Source organism: Physella acuta, unplaced genomic scaffold, assembly GCF_028476545.2.
Source record: "Physella acuta isolate Inbredline_101_S28 unplaced genomic scaffold, ASM2847654v3 ptg000562l, whole genome shotgun sequence".
Taxonomy (NCBI): Eukaryota; Metazoa; Mollusca; class Gastropoda; family Physidae; genus Physella; species Physella acuta.
Genome location: NW_026732081.1, coordinates 2,372,399 through 2,391,014, shown reverse-complemented (window position 1 = coordinate 2,391,014; position 18,616 = coordinate 2,372,399). Strand labels below are relative to the sequence as shown.

General features: G+C 34.5%; 2 protein-coding genes across 3 annotated transcripts in view; both read right to left on the bottom strand.

Moving 5' to 3' along the window:
• Positions 1 to 608: 608 nt before the first annotated feature.
• Positions 609 to 18,451, bottom strand: LOC131946531 (polycystin-1-like protein 2). Of its 2 annotated transcripts, XM_059307355.1 has the most exons (21): positions 18,224 to 18,451; positions 17,843 to 17,986; positions 17,393 to 17,476; positions 16,760 to 16,939; positions 12,741 to 12,841; positions 11,678 to 11,801; positions 11,347 to 11,466; positions 9,867 to 10,072; positions 9,041 to 9,309; positions 8,461 to 8,557; positions 7,822 to 8,078; positions 7,092 to 7,240; positions 6,501 to 6,644; positions 6,284 to 6,313; positions 4,996 to 5,143; positions 4,406 to 4,606; positions 3,959 to 4,079; positions 3,520 to 3,691; positions 3,269 to 3,373; positions 2,816 to 3,021; positions 609 to 1,165 (listed from the first exon to the last, which is right to left on the bottom strand). In XM_059307355.1, exons 1-21 carry the CDS (start codon positions 18,224 to 18,226, stop codon positions 736 to 738), a joined length of 3,291 nt encoding a protein of 1,096 aa, XP_059163338.1. In that variant the 5' UTR covers positions 18,227 to 18,451; the 3' UTR covers positions 609 to 735. The 2 variants fall into 2 exon arrangements, with proteins under 2 accessions (XP_059163338.1, XP_059163339.1); XM_059307356.1 differs by lacking the exons at positions 16,760 to 16,939; positions 17,393 to 17,476; positions 17,843 to 17,986; positions 18,224 to 18,451 and adding an exon at positions 13,532 to 13,540.
• LOC131946524 (uncharacterized) overlaps positions 18,360 to 18,616 on the bottom strand; it is a 33,465-nt gene continuing 33,208 nt past the window's right edge. Inside the window, exon 27 of the mRNA XM_059307344.1 lies at positions 18,360 to 18,457. Within this exon, the coding sequence (XP_059163327.1) occupies positions 18,360 to 18,457 (98 nt within the window). The remainder of the gene's footprint in view (positions 18,458 to 18,616) is intronic.

Here is an 18,616-nt window from a genome sequence, read left to right as displayed (position 1 = left end):
ACTTAAATTTGGGATCCTTGTTTTATCTGCATTTTAAAATCTTAGTAAGTAATAATATAACTTAGGTAACACCCTTTATTTAGATATCTGGTACTATATGAAGCTCTGAGCTACTTATTCATAATTCAAAATAATGATCTTGCTGTGTTAAATCTTTAGTTCACAACTTATTTAGACCACTTATAAAATACCATGTTCTGGTGCAAATATGGCTAGTGTATATACAAAAAGATGTATGTCCCATGACATGTAACTACACAAAAACTAAAAACAACTTTCTTAGAAACATTTGTTGTTCTCTGTAGACTTTACTCAGGTGTTTTATTCTCTAACAATTCTCACCTTTAGAATCAATAGAAATGATGTACTGCTTCAGTTGAATATAAGATTGTTAACATGATTTTTCATCAAAATAGACAATCTACTCAGGTTTCAGCCAATCTGTATTACTTATTTTGATGACCATGGAAATCAAACTATTTAATGGATGGCAAAATGAATCACTAACAGTATTTAGTTTTTTTAAGAATTATATAGAATGGATATGATACAAAAAATTAACTACTTTTATTAAAATGATCAAACACGTTTATTGTGATTTAAGACAATAAATTATGTATGCGGCAGTTTTTAAAATTAATTTGCATCTCATAAAAATGTGTTTATTGACATGTTAATCATGTTGCAGCTCTCAACACTAACGAGAATAGCTAGCAACACAAACCTAAAATTTATTCAAAGCTTTCTTCGATTTTTTCGACTCAATCCTAACAATCGAACAATACTTTGGATCATGTATTTGACTGTTTCACTTTCTTCTGTAAATTCCTGTAACTTTGTCCGCTCTAGCCCTTCTCTCAAAATAGCTATGAAGAAATTAAGTACCAAGTACTGAGTAATAAACATGACCATGAGGAAGTAGAAGGGCCAGAGAACATCGACAAGGGTGGACATGTAAACATAGTTGGCTTCACCCAGGATGAAGAACAGCAGGGAATAGAAGCTTCTCCCAATGGTCATGTACCCTATCACTTTAGAGCCAAAGAGCAGATTGCCAAGTGCTGCGAGTGCGATCAAAAGTAACAGTGAGATGATGGAATAGCCAAAAATCCCAGGTGTGATCACCTCCATTGTTCTCAAGAAAATTATTAGGAATGGGTTGAACCTGCAAGTAAAGAAAAAAATTCAAATCAGAGATCTTTTTAATATAAGTAAATAGGATTTTAAACTTCAGGAACATTTAAGTAGAATCCTTCACAATAAAAGCTGGTTCCAAATGTTTGTTGCCAGAAAGCATATTTTTCAACCAAAATTGAATATTTTATAACATTTATGAAATTAGTACAAAATGACTTCCGGTTTTTATTAAGGCTAGAAATATTCAAACAAATAATTACTAGTAATATAATAGTAGTTCAGCAAACACTTTTAATTTGGGTTAGTAGATTCTAGAGATTGTTGTGATAAGGGATGTTATATTATTTATTTTAATATAACTACAATACTGGGCTATACACCATTGACCACTATTGTGTATTTTATCATTGAAAACTATTGTTGAGACTTGAATTGTTTTACTCTCCATGGCCAGGGGTCGGCAACCTGCGGCTCTCCAGCTCCTTGCATAAAGTTTAAACTTGTGTTGCTTTACAGTATAATTTTTGTTGTCAGTTTTGAAAATAAATAAAATATAACCATTAAACAGAAGAATAAAACTCATCAGAGAGCAGTGCAAATATTTGCACTAGAAAGTATACGGATAGCCGCTTGGGCACCAGGCCCAGCCGCACATCCATGTTATGGCCAGCCTCGTGGCGACTATTCCAAGCTTGCTACTGCCCAAGTGCCAACTTCTTCCAATATCGTTAAATGTGGATTGTTATTGTATTCAGAATGCATTTACATATCTGTCAGTAATTATTAATTTGACGTGAGTGACGTAGCTTTTTTAGTTATTAGCTTCCTACTGTTGAACCGGGTACTGGACAGTGGGGTACTGGACAGTGGGGTATGAGTTTACCCTGCGTTCAGTGGGGTGAAAGATAAGCTTGGTGAGAACTTAAGGACAGAAGCGACGATACATGGTAATCAAACCGATATCCAAGATAGTCGGAGTTTGCCGTGGTGAGGCCTGTCTGGCTAATGGGAGACACCCCCTGAGCCGGTAATGTCCGTAAAGAAAGAAAAAAAAAGTTAACTGCTTCTAAAGTGGATTGGGATAGTAATATATTTTTATTTTTTGATTACTAATTTCATTATTCTGGCGAAACAAGTGTATTTTTTGTATGAATAAATATTATTTCATATTTAAAGCTATGTATTTTAAATGACAAATCAAATTTATTTACCTATTCCTAATCAAATAATAAAATATTGAAATAAAAAAATGTTAGTGGCTCTTTAAAAACTGGGAAATTTTGAAAGTTGTAAATTTTGGCCCTTCCGTCTCAAAAGGTTGCCGACCCTTGTCCATGGCCATTCCAGTTGACTTCAAGGAGAGGTTGAGGGCATTTTTAAAAAAACAGTTATGTAACCACATCTTGTACTCAAGAAATACAGACTTTTGAGGCAGCATTTCTGTCTCTCTGCCAATCCCCCTACCATGCCCACTCCCAAATTTTAAACTGAGACTTAAACTTCAGACATTCCATTGATACTAATATAAAAAATATATATCTCTTTTTATCACACTAGAAATTACACACCACAATAAAAAAAAACAGAAAAAGAAAATGTTTACCATGAAATGATGACCTAAAGGAATTTAAAACAATAACTTGTAATAAAGGGTAAATAAGCAAAAAAAACTACATACGTGACTACTTTTACCAGCTTGACTATGACAAAAGCAGCCAAAAATCCCATAACTACATGGAAATCAAAGTTCCTGTAAAAAACTGTATGGAAGTCAATGAAGTATGCATGACCGAATTTATTTAGTAAGTCCAAGGCATCTGTGAAGGCTATTAACCGTAGGTAGTATAGGCATACAGCTACGTAGGACAAGAGGAGAACAATCACCTAGGACATGAAAGATTTGAAATTTTAGGATCTATGCGGGTAAAAGTTCACTTATTTTTACATTTGTATAGGTTAATTATTAGATTTGGGACTGACTTATAACTGTGTGAATAAGGACAGATTTATTAGCTATACAATTTTAAACCTACAGTTGAACATTCACAAACAAATTTTGTATGTGACACAGAGTAACCAAGTTCAAAGTGTGCTTAGCATAAAACGTAAAGTAAATTCTTATAAAATTCACCTCAATAATGTTCCAATAGTTCTTTATATAACAGTAAAAGCCACTCATGTAAAGTGCGTTAAATTGTATTGCAGTGTAGAACAAGAGGCAGACGAAGGTAACCCCCTGTGGAAAATATTAGTTCACAATTTTTTTACTGTTTTATTTTTGAACACATAGATCTAGAACGTTTTTAAAAAAAAATAATTTTTAAATCGTTTCACTCTTAAACAACGCAATAAAAAATATTTTTAAAATAAATAGGCTCATACCTCTGCTAGTACAAGCCATCTTTCTTTTCTCTTCTCCCCTAAATAAAATCTGGCAGAGTTGACATGGTAATGAGGAAACAGCCCCCCAGTTACATCAAACTCAAAAGCTATAACAACATGTGTGAACAGATCAGAACTTGGGTTGTACAATGTAAACTCAACAAACACACATCTGTGGAAAAAATAGAAGCTGGTTATACTTGTGTCAGATGTGTCCAGTTTGTGCAAGAGTTCAAGACCTATCCCTGACTAATGATAATCATTTAAAACAAGAAACTTTTGTGCCAGATCTCTTATACATGTAAGTTCCTACATATTTTATACATGTAGTTTCCTAAAAACTATAATCTTTGCTCAAATAATATAATACTTTAACATATATTTTTAAAACAGTTTTTTTAGATTTTAATAATATATTTTGTGTAATTTCCATGCCTACCTAGTGTGTTGGTCTATCCAATCCTTTCTGCGAAGTTTTTCTAATGAAGTTTTACAAGACTTATAATCTTTCCTTGATAGAATAGCCACATAGCCACCTCCTGTATACTTACTAAAATAACCTTTAAAACAATGTGGTAAAGTTTTAGCTCTAGGCAAACCATACATATTCTACTACAAACTACATCTTATTGTAATTAGTGACAAAAAATAATTAATTGCATGTTAATGAAAGGCAAAAAAGTTAAAATCAGTTTAATATTATTAAGCAAAGTACCTAGGAAGGTGGAGTTCACCTGTTTCAGAGACCTTGGCTAATGAAGAGACAATGTCAGCCTTATGCCCAGCTGTGAGGAAGGTACCTATCAAAGCTCTCATACATTCTACTGGTAGGAACTTGAATTTGAACTCAAGTTTGATAATAAGGGTAAATCTATTTTTTTTTTACCTCTGAAGGAAGCAGTTTTAAGCTCTTCTGCAGTCCTGTAGACATACGGGGAGTCTTCCATGTCCACTTTGGTAAGATTGGAAGGGTTTTCCCAAGTCCCCTCGAAACTTCTTTTTTCTTCAACCCCATTCTTCATAGAGAGTGAACAAAATTCTAATCCATAAATATCACGAATATTTTCAGGAATTCCCAGACAACCACCTGAAAGTTTTACAGCAAACTTGCTTTACCATTGTATTTAGAAGTTTTTATTCAATAGCCGAAATACAAGCAAGTTATTTCACACAAACATTTACATAAAGGATGCAGATGAAGGTTTGTTTTCATGCAGTTCACAACTATATAGCAGCTTTTGAAAACTTGTTATGGGGATTCTTTTTATGGTGGAGTTATTTTGTATTTTCTAGCTATAAATATTATTAAACAAACTTTAAGTGATACAAATATTTTAGATTTTAAGGTGCTTTTTATGACAGACCTAATTAATTTTATTGAGTTAACTAGTTTTTTTGAAACCAAAATTTGATGAGAGATTTTCATTTGAATGATAAAGAAGTGCAGTAAGCTGATGAGCTTTTAGAGCAACTCACTGGTGTCTGGTTCAACCCTGGCCTGTCTGAGACGAGCTGGACCAATCAGGTAGGACGAGTCAGGTGACATTTTTTCATGGTCGTCTGCCACTAAAGGCAGTATAAGATAATCTATGATGTAGTCCCACATGTCTTCCACTTCACGGACCTGATGGTAACAATCAATACAAACTTTAAGGCATATGTAGGCCTATCTCATCAATATGATGGTAACATCAATACAAACTGTAAGGCATATGTAGGCCTATCTCATCAATATGATGGTAACATCAATACAAACTGTAAGGCATATGTAGGCCTATCTCATCAATATGATGGTAACATCAATACAAACTGTAAGGCATATGTAGGCCTATCTCATCAATATGATGGTAACATCAATACAAACTGTAAGGCATATGTAGGCCTATCTCATCAATATGATGGTAACATCAATACAAACTGTAAGGCATATGTAGGCCTATCTCATCAATATGATGGTAACATCAATACAAACTGTAAGGCATATGTAGGCCTATCTCATCAATATGATGGTAACATCAATACAAACTGTAAGGCATATGTAGGCCTATCTCATCAATATGATGGTCACATCAATACAAACTGTAAGGCATATGTAGGCCTATCTCATCAATATGATGGTAACATCAATACAAACTGTAAGGCATATGTAGGCCTATCTCATCAATATGATGGTAACATCAATACAAACTGTAAGGCATATGTAGGCCTATCTCATCAATATGATGGTCACATCAATACAAACTGTAAGGCATATGTAGGCCTATCTCATCAATATGATGGTAACATCAATACAAACTTTAAGGCATATGTAGGCCTATCTCATCAATATGATGGTAACAATCAATACAAACTGTAAGGCATATGTAGGCCTAGCTCATCAATATGATGGTAACATCAATACAAATTGTAAGGCTTATGTAGGCCTAGTAATATAAGTTAATATAACATTACATTTCAACATGTATGCTATACAAATCTAGGAAAAATAGTAACTTAATTTTATTAGAACATGTATTTACACATGTCCCAAGTGTAAACGCTGTGTAAGAAATTGGTAGGCCTATATATTAGAAGCCTATCAATAATTTCAAACTGTTTGTCACATGCATTTCATAATTCATAGTAACAATAAAGTATAAGTCAAGTTTAAGATTTACTTGTTAGAATTTTAAGGCACACATAGGTTTAAGCCTACTTCTAAGAGTAACATTACATTTTTTTACATTGTTGCAACATAAGTAAGAATAAAATATACTTCACTTACATCTGCAAGTAAACTTTCCCCTGCATCCCACTGAAAAGAGAATCAGTTATATAAATTTAATGATAAATAGAAATAAATTTCTGGTAAATGAAAGAGATGATAAAGCCAATCTTAAAACAAGTTAGATATTGTGATTCATTTCTGTAGGCTACAAAATATCAAATTCCCCCATAATTTGACAAATTAATTTAACTATGGAAAACAAACTCAGGCTTACAGAATGTAGTGGCTCTCTTACGCCCAGGTAAACTTCTTTAGTGAATTTAATTTGCCGGTACCTCAGGTAAACGTCCAAGTGTCCGTGTACGACAGAGAGAATACACACCATAAAGACAAGGTACAGAACAAGATCCCTCAGCATCTGATCCATTCAAGGAATATTTTGTTAAAAAGTTATTTACATTTTTAATTCAAAATTGTAAACAATTGTATAATGCTTTTAGATTTTAATAATTTAATCAAGAAATAAAGTAAGGTAATATTCCTAAGCTGTTACCTTATACCATTAGGTCAGGTAAAGCCATTTCAGTAAGCGAAGGTGTCATCCCATCCCATAAAATAATTTAGAATTTTGCGTTTGTTGTCAACCTTTTCCCATTGTTTTGTAATATTTTTAATTGAATAAAACATTGTTTTGATGGCAAAGTTTCTATTTTTTAATTTGATGTGACCTCGTAAATGGTGTCACCCAGTGGGACTCACACTCCTCACCCCTGACTGATGACATAATGTCTTATACATTTATAATTTTCAATAAGAATTTAAATGTAAAATTGTAAAGATTTTACTGACAGTTAGACAACATCACCTCTTTAGCATCATGTTCTATTTTTAGCCTTTTTAAAATCTGTTCCGCCTCTGCAACGTTGAGAGGTACTTGGTAGATAGCTTTGGTGGAAGGAGATCCGTATTTCTCATTGATGAAGTTCTTCTGGTTGACAAGATGCAGGCCTTCATCTGCAAGAGAATTTGTATCAGTCATCAGGTAAAACAAAACTGTAGTTATAGACTGACTATATTGCTATGTCTTAGGGCTTGAGGATTGGATACACTGAACTTAGTGATAACTACCTAACAAAAGATCAACTAACTGTGAAGTAAACATGTTTTAGTAAAGTAGAAGAGCTAATGGACATGTATGACTGGTGAGTGTAAAACTTTCAAACCATGCTGTAAGTTAAGCTCTCCTTCTAGACCAAACCATCCATAAGGTGGATGACGTAGAGTTCTGAAGTTTCAATATGTCCAACCGTCTTAACTTTCCCTAATGTGATTCAGGTACCCATCAGAACTGAGTGGACTCTGGGACTTTCTGGGACCTTTGGGCTAGCCCTCTGCTATGCTATCATACCGTCCTTTCCGCTAAGTTGTAGTATTATGATAATTTTGCAATAAAATCAATAATGGTTGAGTGCTATTTATTTAAAATACTATTTCTTATATTTTATCCAACTAGTTCATTATACAGATATCAACAACAAATATTTTTACTCATTGCAGTTACAAAAAGCATATTCTCATAGTTACCCATGACGTACTCAGTTTTGCAAGTGGCGCCTTTTCTTTCAGTGTGTACGTCTGCTTAAAGATGAGCACAAATACAAAGACTATTAGGATGACTTTAACTGGCTGTACAATAAATACATTGGTAAAAAAACCACTGAAGAAAGCTAAAGCCCAGTCAACACTCAATTCATATCCAAAACTCAGACCATACAGCATGATGTAGTAGGCTAAAAATAAGTTGAATGATCCTAGAATCACCCAGGCTATTATTAGAAACCACCAGGGCAGCCTGTAAAAAAAAAAAAATAGGTGGTTTATATAAGCATTCTTTATTAATGAAGTTTATTATACTCTTGCTGATAAGTCAAACACAAATCTGCATAAAACTATCTGACAACAATGTGTAAACTACCTATCAATTTAACTAATAATAACTCTCATAAATTTAGTTTGAAGAGAAAGTATTTGATTTGTAACAGTTTTTTATCAATGATTGGGCATTTCAATTCAATTTAGAAAGATAAGAAGTAGAAAAGTTTGTAGCTACGAGGCACAATTTGCTTTTGTTATTTACAAGGCTTAATTTGAAAAGTTCAAATGCACACAGATTACATGCAGTCTTCTCAAGTCTGAAACACACACGGGGCTTAAAAATTAAGAAAAATATTTACATGAATGTTTTTGCATTTTCTGGAGAGGTATCTTTATCCTGGTCAGATGGGACGTTCACAACAGTTTCAGCCAGTCTCTGCTTCAGTAGAGCTTCAGCTGTAAATGCAACAATTTGTTTCATGCTCATGAGCAGAAAGTTACTACAAAACTTGATGTGGCTGTCTAGATATCACTTTAGTTTAAAATATATTTTTCATGTACTTTTAGTACATTTTCTGTTTTCTTGCTCAGGGTCTATGAGTAGAGCTAATGATATCATTATTTTGAAGACATAATATTTGTTCATTTAGAATCTTCACATTTCATTTTCAATTTAAGAGAGAGCATTTTTTATATCTGTATACATCATTGGAATTGTTTTATAAAATTGATATAAAGTAATTTGTAAAAATGAAATTAATGTATGTTTAATGTGTCAAACAATTAATATATGTATAATGTGCCATACAATTAATGTATACATAATGTGTCATACAATTAATGTATGTTTCATGTGTCATGCACTAATGTATATTTAATGTTACAAATGTGAATCTTTAGAGACAGAAATTCAGTGGTTGTTTTAAAAAAAATACTCACATATTTCTAGTTCGTCGTCTACTGATGAAGACCCAGCATTAAAATTTCTATTGGTCGCATTATCTGACTCATCCACTTCCTCACTTTCTGCCCAATCACTGGCCACCTCCGCTGATTCCTCGCTGCTCTGCTTTGGGCTGTGTACGGGTAGGTCAAGTACAACACGGTTTTCTGCTACATATTTTTCGCGCTCCATTTTAGTTTGAAACATTTCTTTTTCCTCTTCCGTCAGTTCATCATTTTTATTCTTATGTGGTTTAGGGGCAATCCTGTGTTAAAATATGTGGTTTAGGGGCAATCCTGTATTAAAATATGTGCTTTAGGGGCAATCATGTATTAAAATATGTGCTTTAGGGGCAATCCTGTGTTATATGTGGTTTAGGGGCAATCCTGTGTTAAAATATGTGGTTTAGGGCCAATCCTGTAATAAAATATGTGATTTAGGGGCAATCCTGCGTTAAAATATGTGGTTTAGGGGCAATCCTGTATTAAAATATGTGCTTTAGGGGCAATCATGTATTAAAATATGTGCTTTAGGGGCAATCCTGTGTTATATGTGGTTTAGGGGCAATCCTGTGTTAAAATATGTGGTTTAGGGGCAATCCTGTATTAAAATATGTGGTTTAGGGCCAATCCTGTATTAAAATATGTGATTTAGGGGCAATCTTGTGTTAAAATATGTGGTTTAGGGGCAATCCTGTGTTATAATATGTGGTTTAGGGGCAATCCTGTATTAAAATAGGTCTGAACTGCAATAACAATTTTAAAATTGTATTTTTAAAATAAAAAAGTAAAATCAAGGTACTGTAAACATCTGGGTACTCACTTGTTGAACATTATTACCAGAAGAAATCCTATAATGCTCATAATAATGGATGTCTCTATACCAATTATAATACTAGTTAAATGAATTTTCTGTTCAAAAACTTGGATAAATTGTTCAGCATCATCAGGATCAATAGTTTCAAAAAATATCAGATTAAAAATCATTAGACACTGCAGCATTGTCAGGCCGGTCAACAGCCGCTGGACCTGAAACATTCAATCAACACATAATTAAGTCAGTTAATGAGATTAATCAACAGACATAATTAAGTCATATAATGAGATCAATCAACAGACATAATTAAGTCAGATAATGAGATTAATCAACAGACATAATTAAGTCAGATAATGAGATCAATCAACAGACATAATTAAGTCAGATAATGAGATCAATCAACAGACATAATTAAGTCAGATAATGAGATCAATCAACAGACATAATTAAGTCAGATAATGAGATCAATTAACAGACATAATTAAGTCAGAAAATGAGATTAATCAACAGACATAATTAAGTCAGATAATGAGATCAATCAACACATAATTAAGTCAGATAATGATATTAATCAACAGACATAATTAAGTCAGATAATGAGATTAATCAACAGACATAATTAAGTCAGATAATGAGATTAATCAACAGACATAATTAAGTCAGTTAATGAGATCAATCAACAGACATAATTAAGTCAGATAATGAGATTAATCAACAGACATAATTAAGTCAGATAATGAGATCAATCAACAGACATAATTAAGTCAGTTAATGAGATCAATCAACAGACATAATTAATTCAGATAATGAGATCAATCAACAGACACAATTAAGTCAGATAATGAGATCAGTCAACAGACATAATTAAGTCAGTTAATGAGATTAATCAACAGACATAATTAAGTCAGATAATGAGATCAATCAACAGACATAATTAAGTCAGATAATGAGATTAATCAACAGACATAATTAAGTCAGATAATGAGATTAAACTCAAATGTTTTCATTTGTAAATAAACCTGTTACCTCAACATACACAAAAATAACTGTATGGCGCGTAACATGTTAACACTTAAGAGAATACTTAATTATGTTGGAGGAGATCCGCTCCAAAATTACAATTAAGAATGAAGAAAACATGAAAAAGGAAGCCTGATTAATATTCACAATAAAGTACATAAAGGTCAACACAAAGTTTTAACTTTGGATCCCCAACTTGTTATCCCTGAGTCCTCCTAGTTCTGATGGGAATCTGATTCACATTAGGAGAAATATGCTGGACATAGAACTGACCACACTATACCTGCAATATGCAAATATTACAGATACAGGATACGGGTGAACTCTACTTCATCTGCCCTAGTAACCATTAGGTCTGTAAGTGTAACTTTAAAAAAAATAATGTAACTTAAAAATCAGTAAAAAGAAATTTTGTATCCATATTTAAAAGTATACTGGACTAAAATTTCTAAAGACAATTGTGTACCCGAGTAAATCTGTTGTAGCTTGTTTTTGCAATGACCCCAAACCACAGGTGCTCATTACGCATGTCATTGTTGGCCCTGCTAAAAAACTGGAGGTTTCTTTTGCCAGCATAGACATGTTCCTGCAATATTACAGTATGCCTAGTATAGTTAGTACCAAATACATACATAAAAGTACACCAATTAAATGTATATGCATCAAAGTATATTGAATGTTTGTATGTAGATAGAACATGGAAATGTATGCATGGCAGGAATACAGATGAGTGTATGTATCGTATGATAGAGGTGAGTGTATGTATGACAGGATACAGATGTGTGTACATATGGTACCTTCATGGCAGGTATGTCTGCCATAAGATTTCCAACTCCCCTGTCAACACTAAGCCAACTATTGTATAAACAGAACCAGGATTCTTGTGTCTGCATGTTCTGAACAAACACGGAGTTCAGAAACCTGAACACAACAAGATGTAGTCGTATAGAGGCCGACAAATAAGATTACAGTTCTAATTGCTGTCATAAGTATCTAAAAGTAAGGCCTAGTGAAATATGTGATGACCAAATATGTAACATGACATGCCCTTAGAAACATCGAGGCTACAACATTGTCAACACAACTTCAACAGCATCTACAATATCTACAAAATTTAAAATATATATAACTTCAACAACATCTACAATACAATATTAACAAAAATCTACAATAGCTAAAATATCCACATCATGACAACATCTGCAATATATACTACTTAAAACACATGTACAATATCTATTTCAACAACATCCATAACGTAACAACATCTATAACAAATACCACATTGAAAACATCAAAAACATTTAAAATATTTACAACTTTCATAGCATCTACAATATCTAAAACATCTAAAATATATACAACTTCAACAACATCTACAATACAATATTAACAAAATCTACAATAGCTAAAATATCCACATCATGACAACATCTGCAATATGTACTACTTAAAACACATGTACAATATCTATTTCAACAACATCCATAATGTAACAACATCTATAACAAATACCACATTGAAAACATCAAAAACATTTAAAATATTAACAACATTCATAGCATCTACAATATCTAAAACATCTACCAACATCCACAACATTTACAATTTCTATACTATCTGTAACATCTATAATACGTACAAAATCTGCATCAATTTCTTCACTATTGACAACATCTACAACACTCACAATATTTACAATTCTACAATTTCTACACTATCTACAATGTCTGCAATTTCTTGCTTCTACAACATTTATGATCTCTACACCATCTACAATATCTACAAGATCTTCAACATATACTTTTAATTGTGTTAAAAATTAATGAGTTCAATGAAGCTTTAACCTTGTGTACTCACCATGAAGGATGTCCACCAGAGAAGTCTGTCCACACACTCACAGTTAAAATCTCACCTAAATCTGATGCTGTAGTCAACACAAACCAGTTCTCAGCTCCTGCCTAGAGCAAAGTTTCAAATCCTGACAATATCATTTGTGTTAAACATTAGCGGGAACACTGTGTTATACATTATGCTATTGCTTTGAGTTTTCTCTTAATAAAACATTGAGTTATATAATCAATTCATAGTTCTCCATAATATATTAGTCAGGGTTCATGCTCAAAAGTTCAAATAAAATTCCAGGAGATTTTAGAAACAAAAATTGCATAAAATAATAAAAAATAATAAAAAAAGCTTACCTTAAATATAAAACATTTAATCAAAATGCTGACTATTCACAAAATACACTAATTTAGTGTATTGTATTAACACCACTACAAGCCTACTGACAAAAGTATTTGTTTAAATAATAAAAGTACAAGTCTGGAAACACCAGAGGTTTGAAAACAACAGTACTTAAGTTCACCATCACCTACTTGTTCTGTCACATAAACAACAGTATTTCAACACTACTTAAGTCGCCAGTTGTTTAGATGCCACTAGGTTTATCAAACATTAGTATTGTAAGAGATACCAGTATCTCAGTACAACATGTGAAAATGGAAAAACACCAGTCATTGTATACCTCCACACTAGACTATCAAAATGTGAGTACCTCAGACAGCTGACATCCTTGAGACTAGACTATCAAAATGTGAGTACCTCAGACAGCTGGCATCCTTGAGACTAGACTATCAAAATGTGAGTACCTCAAACAGCCTGCGTGTGACATCCATGAGACTAGACTATCAAAATGTGAGTACCTCAGACAGCTGGCATCCTTGAGACTAGACTATCAAAATGTGAGTACCTCAAACAGCTGACATCCTTGAGACTAGACTATCAAAATGTGAGTACCTCAGACAGCTGGCATCCTTGAGACTAGACTATCAAAATGTGAGTACCTCAAACAGCCTACGTGTGGCATCCATGAGACTAGACTATCAAAATGTGAGTACCTCAAACAGCCTACGTGTGGAATCTTTGAGACTAGACTATCAAAATGTAAGTACCTCAAACAGCTGAGATCCTTGAGACTAGACTATCAAAATGTGAGTACCTCAGACAGCTGGCATCCATGAGACTAGACTATCAAAATGTGAGTACCTCACACAGCTGGCATCCTTGAGACTAGACTATCAAAATGTGAGTACCTCAAACAGCCTACGTGTGGCATCCATGAGACTAGACTATCAAAATGTGAGTACCTCAGACAGCTGACATCCTTGAGACTAGACTATCAAAATGTGAGTACCTCAGACAGCTGACATCCTTGAGACTAGACTATCAAAATGTGAGTACCTCAGACAGCTGACATCTTTGAGACTAGACTATCAAAATATGAGTACCTCAAACAGCTGACATCCATGAGACTAGACTATCAAAATATGAGTACCTCAAACAGCTGATATCCTTGAGACTAGACTATCAAAATGTGAGTACCTCACACAGCTGGCATCCTTGAGACTAGACTATCAAAATGTGAGTACCTCAAACAGCTGACATCCATGAGACTAGACTATCAAAATGTAAGTACCTCAAACAGCTGACATCCTTGAGACTAGACTATCAAAATGTGAGTACCTCAAACAGCCTACGTGTGGCATCCATGAGACTAGACTATCAAAATGTGAGTACCTCACACAGCTGGCATCCATGAGACTAGACTATCAAAATGTGAGTACCTCACACAGCTGGCATCCATGAGACTAGACTATCAAAATGTGAGTACCTCAAACAGCCTACGTGTGGAATCTTTGAGACTAGACTATCAAAATGTAAGTACCTCAAACAGCTGAGATCCTTGAGACTAGACTATCAAAATGTGAGTACCTCAGACAGCTGGCATCCATGAGACTAGACTATCAAAATGTGAGTACCTCACACAGCTGGCATCCTTGAGACTAGACTATCAAAATGTGAGTACCTCAAACAGCCTGCGTGTGACATCCATGAGACTAGACTATCAAAATGTGAGTACCTCAGACAGCTGGCATCCTTGAGACTAGACTATCAAAATGTGAGTACCTCAAACAGCCTACGTGTGGCATCCTTGAGACTAGACTATCAAAATGTGAGTACCTCAGACAGCTGACATCCTTGAGACTAGACTATCAAAATGTGAGTACCTCAAACAGCTGACATCCTTGAGACTAGACTATCAAAATGTGAGTACCTCAGACAGCTGGCATCCTTGAGACTAGACTATCAAAATGTGAGTACCTCAAACAGCCTACGTGTGGCATCCATGAGACTAGACTATCAAAATGTGAGTACCTCAAACAGCCTACGTGTGGAATCTTTGAGACTAGACTATCAAAATGTAAGTACCTCAAACAGCTGAGATCCTTGAGACTAGACTATCAAAATGTGAGTACCTCAGACAGCTGGCATCCATGAGACTAGACTATCAAAATGTGAGTACCTCACACAGCTGGCATCCTTGAGACTAGACTATCAAAATGTGAGTACCTCAAACAGCCTACGTGTGGCATCCATGAGACTAGACTATCAAAATGTGAGTACCTCAGACAGCTGACATCCTTGAGACTAGACTATCAAAATGTGAGTACCTCAGACAGCTGACATCCTTGAGACTAGACTATCAAAATGTGAGTACCTCAGACAGCTGACATCTTTGAGACTAGACTATCAAAATATGAGTACCTCAAACAGCTGACATCCATGAGACTAGACTATCAAAATGTAAGTACCTCAAACAGCTGACATCCTTGAGACTAGACTATCAAAATGTGAGTACCTCAAACAGCCTACGTGTGGCATCCATGAGACTAGACTATCAAAATGTGAGTACCTCACACAGCTGGCATCCATGAGACTAGACTATCAAAATGTGAGTACCTCAAACAGCCTACGTGTGGCATCCATGAGACTAGACTATCAAAATGTGAGTACCTCAAACAGCCTACGTGTGGAATCTTTGAGACTAGACTATCAAAATGTAAGTACCTCAAACAGCTGAGATCCTTGAGACTAGACTATCAAAATGTGAGTACCTCAGACAGCTGGCATCCATGAGACTAGACTATCAAAATGTGAGTACCTCACACAGCTGGCATCCTTGAGACTAGACTATCAAAATGTGAGTACCTCACACAGCTGACATCCTTGAGACTAGACTATCAAAATGTGAGTACCTCACACAGCTGACATCCTTGAGACTAGACTATCAAAATGTGAGTACCTCACACAGCTGACATCCTTGAGACTAGACTATCAAAATGTGAGTACCTCACACAGCTGACATCCTTGAGACTAGACTATCAAAATGTGAGTACCTCACACAGCTGACATCCTTGAGACTAGACTATCAAAATGTGAGTACCTCACACAGCTGACATCCTTGAGACTAGACTATCAAAATGTGAGTACCTCACACAGCTGACATCCTTGAGACTAGACTATCAAAATGTGAGTACCTCAAACAGCTGACATCCTTGAGACTAGACTATCAAAATGTGAGTACCTCAAACAGCCTGCATGTGGCATCCTTGAGACTAGACTATCAAAATGTGAGTACCTCAAACAGCCTGCATGTGGCATCCTTGAGACTAGACTATCAAAATGTGAGTACCTCACACAGCTGACATCCTTGAGACTAGACTATCAAAATGTAAGTACCTCAAACAGCCTGCGTGTGACATCTTTGAGACTAGACTATCAAAATGTGAGTACCTCAGACAGCTGGCATCCTTGAGACTAGACTATCAAAATGTGAGTACCTCACACAGCTGGCATCCATGAGACTAGACTATCAAAATGTGAGTACCTCAAACAGCCTACGTGTGGCATCCATGAGACTAGACTATCAAAATGTGAGTACCTCAGACAGCTGACATCCTTGAGACTAGACTATCAAAATGTGAGTACCTCAGACAGCTGACATCCTTGAGACTAGACTATCAAAATGTGAGTACCTCAAACAGCCTGCGTGTGTCATCTTTGAGAATGTGTGTATCACTGAGTGCCAGAGAGCCTTTGATGATGATGAAGACATTGGAGGTTGTGGAGGAGCTTGTGGACCAGCCAGTCACTACACACACCAGGTAAACATATGTTTGGTTGACTCTGTTGTCATCAAGAACTGTCACACCTCTCTTTGATACAGATAAAATATTGTAAGCATTTGCATGTTACATGTCTGTATAGGGTAAACATACGTTTGGTTGACTCTGTTGTCATCAAGAACTGTCACACCTCTCTTTAATACAGATATTGATAAAATATTGTAAGCATTTGTATGTTACATGTCTGTATAGGGTAAACATACGTTTGGTTGACTCTGTTGTCATCAAGAACTGTCACGCCTCTCTTTGATACACATATTGATAAAATATTGTAAGCATTTGCATGTTACATGTCTGTATAGGGTAAACATGAAGAGGGGGTTTGAAGCAGGAATTTTTAGTGATAGCTTTATGGACATAAATTATTAGTGAAATAGCAATAAAATATATTGCTGTTACATGACTATTCTAAAAGAACAGAACATACATATAACAATAAAAAAAAACTTTTAAAATCTTTAACCTTCAAAATTGAAGAGTTACCTTTATATCATCCTGTTTATCTTTCCTTCGCCCATACAGCACTCCAGCCACAAATATCATCCAAATAGCAATGACCATTGAAACCTTAAGTTGGATACAAGATTCTTGGTCATTTAAAAGTATTTTACTTTGCAATCCAAACAAAAATTTTATGTTAATTTACCGCATCAATTTGGTACAAGAAAACTTAAACCTGACAAAAGCAGCAAAACAATTCAGTTTTTTAATACAAGCTTTCATTAAATTATTATAAACGTTTTTTTGTCAATTGGACAGCTGTATACATTTTATCTTACTTCTAGTGTTTGAGTTATCAAAAAACTTTGTGTCAGTTAACTATACTTTTTAAAAACAAGTTTTCTATAAAGTGTTAATATATCATGTACTAAATAATGGCCAGTACAATTCATGCTATTTAGTTTAATTAAGTAAAAGATGATTCAAACTTACAACTAGAGGGTTTTCAAAAATCTGCAGGAAGAGTCCAACGTCAAGGGGGTTAATTAGCTTTGGCACAATCACAACACTTCCAGTAAATGCAGCGGCAACAACGCATTGGCAGTGTAGGTGGTGCAAGTTGGAAAACATGGAGAGCTACACAGTTGATTCGAATCAAGATTAAAACCAACATTCAAATCAAGATTCAAATCAAGATTTAAACCAAGATTCAAATCAAGATTCAAATCAAGATTAAAACCAATATTCAAATACATTATAGACTAACAAATACTAGTGATGCTGTATAAGTAACTTTTAAAATCATGCGATGCTTCATTAAAATCCTTTACATTTTTATATATTTGGTAATGTAGATTACTTGTAGTAACTTACCATACATTGATCTGATACAAACTTGTGTTTGTCTTTATCAAAATGAAGACAAGATGCTCTGTAAGGTGTAATCTGGACTGTTAAATTGTGTGTATTGAAGTTTGCTTCTGTTTCATTCAGGTCACAATCATCAGGTTCAAGGTCTGCTTGCCTCAGTGTAGGAAGCTCCAGCCTTTGGTGAAGTTTGACCTTGATTTTTATCCTGTAAAACTGAACTTTTTTCTTTGCCTGTGCCTAAATGATACAAACAAATCAAGATTCATTTTATCCATTGCTCAAAAACTTTCTTTTGTATAAGATTTATAATTGAATGTCAAATACCAATATATCAAGACTAATCTAAATTCTAGCCCTACTAATACCCAAATCTTAATGTTCAAAGTAATGTTAACC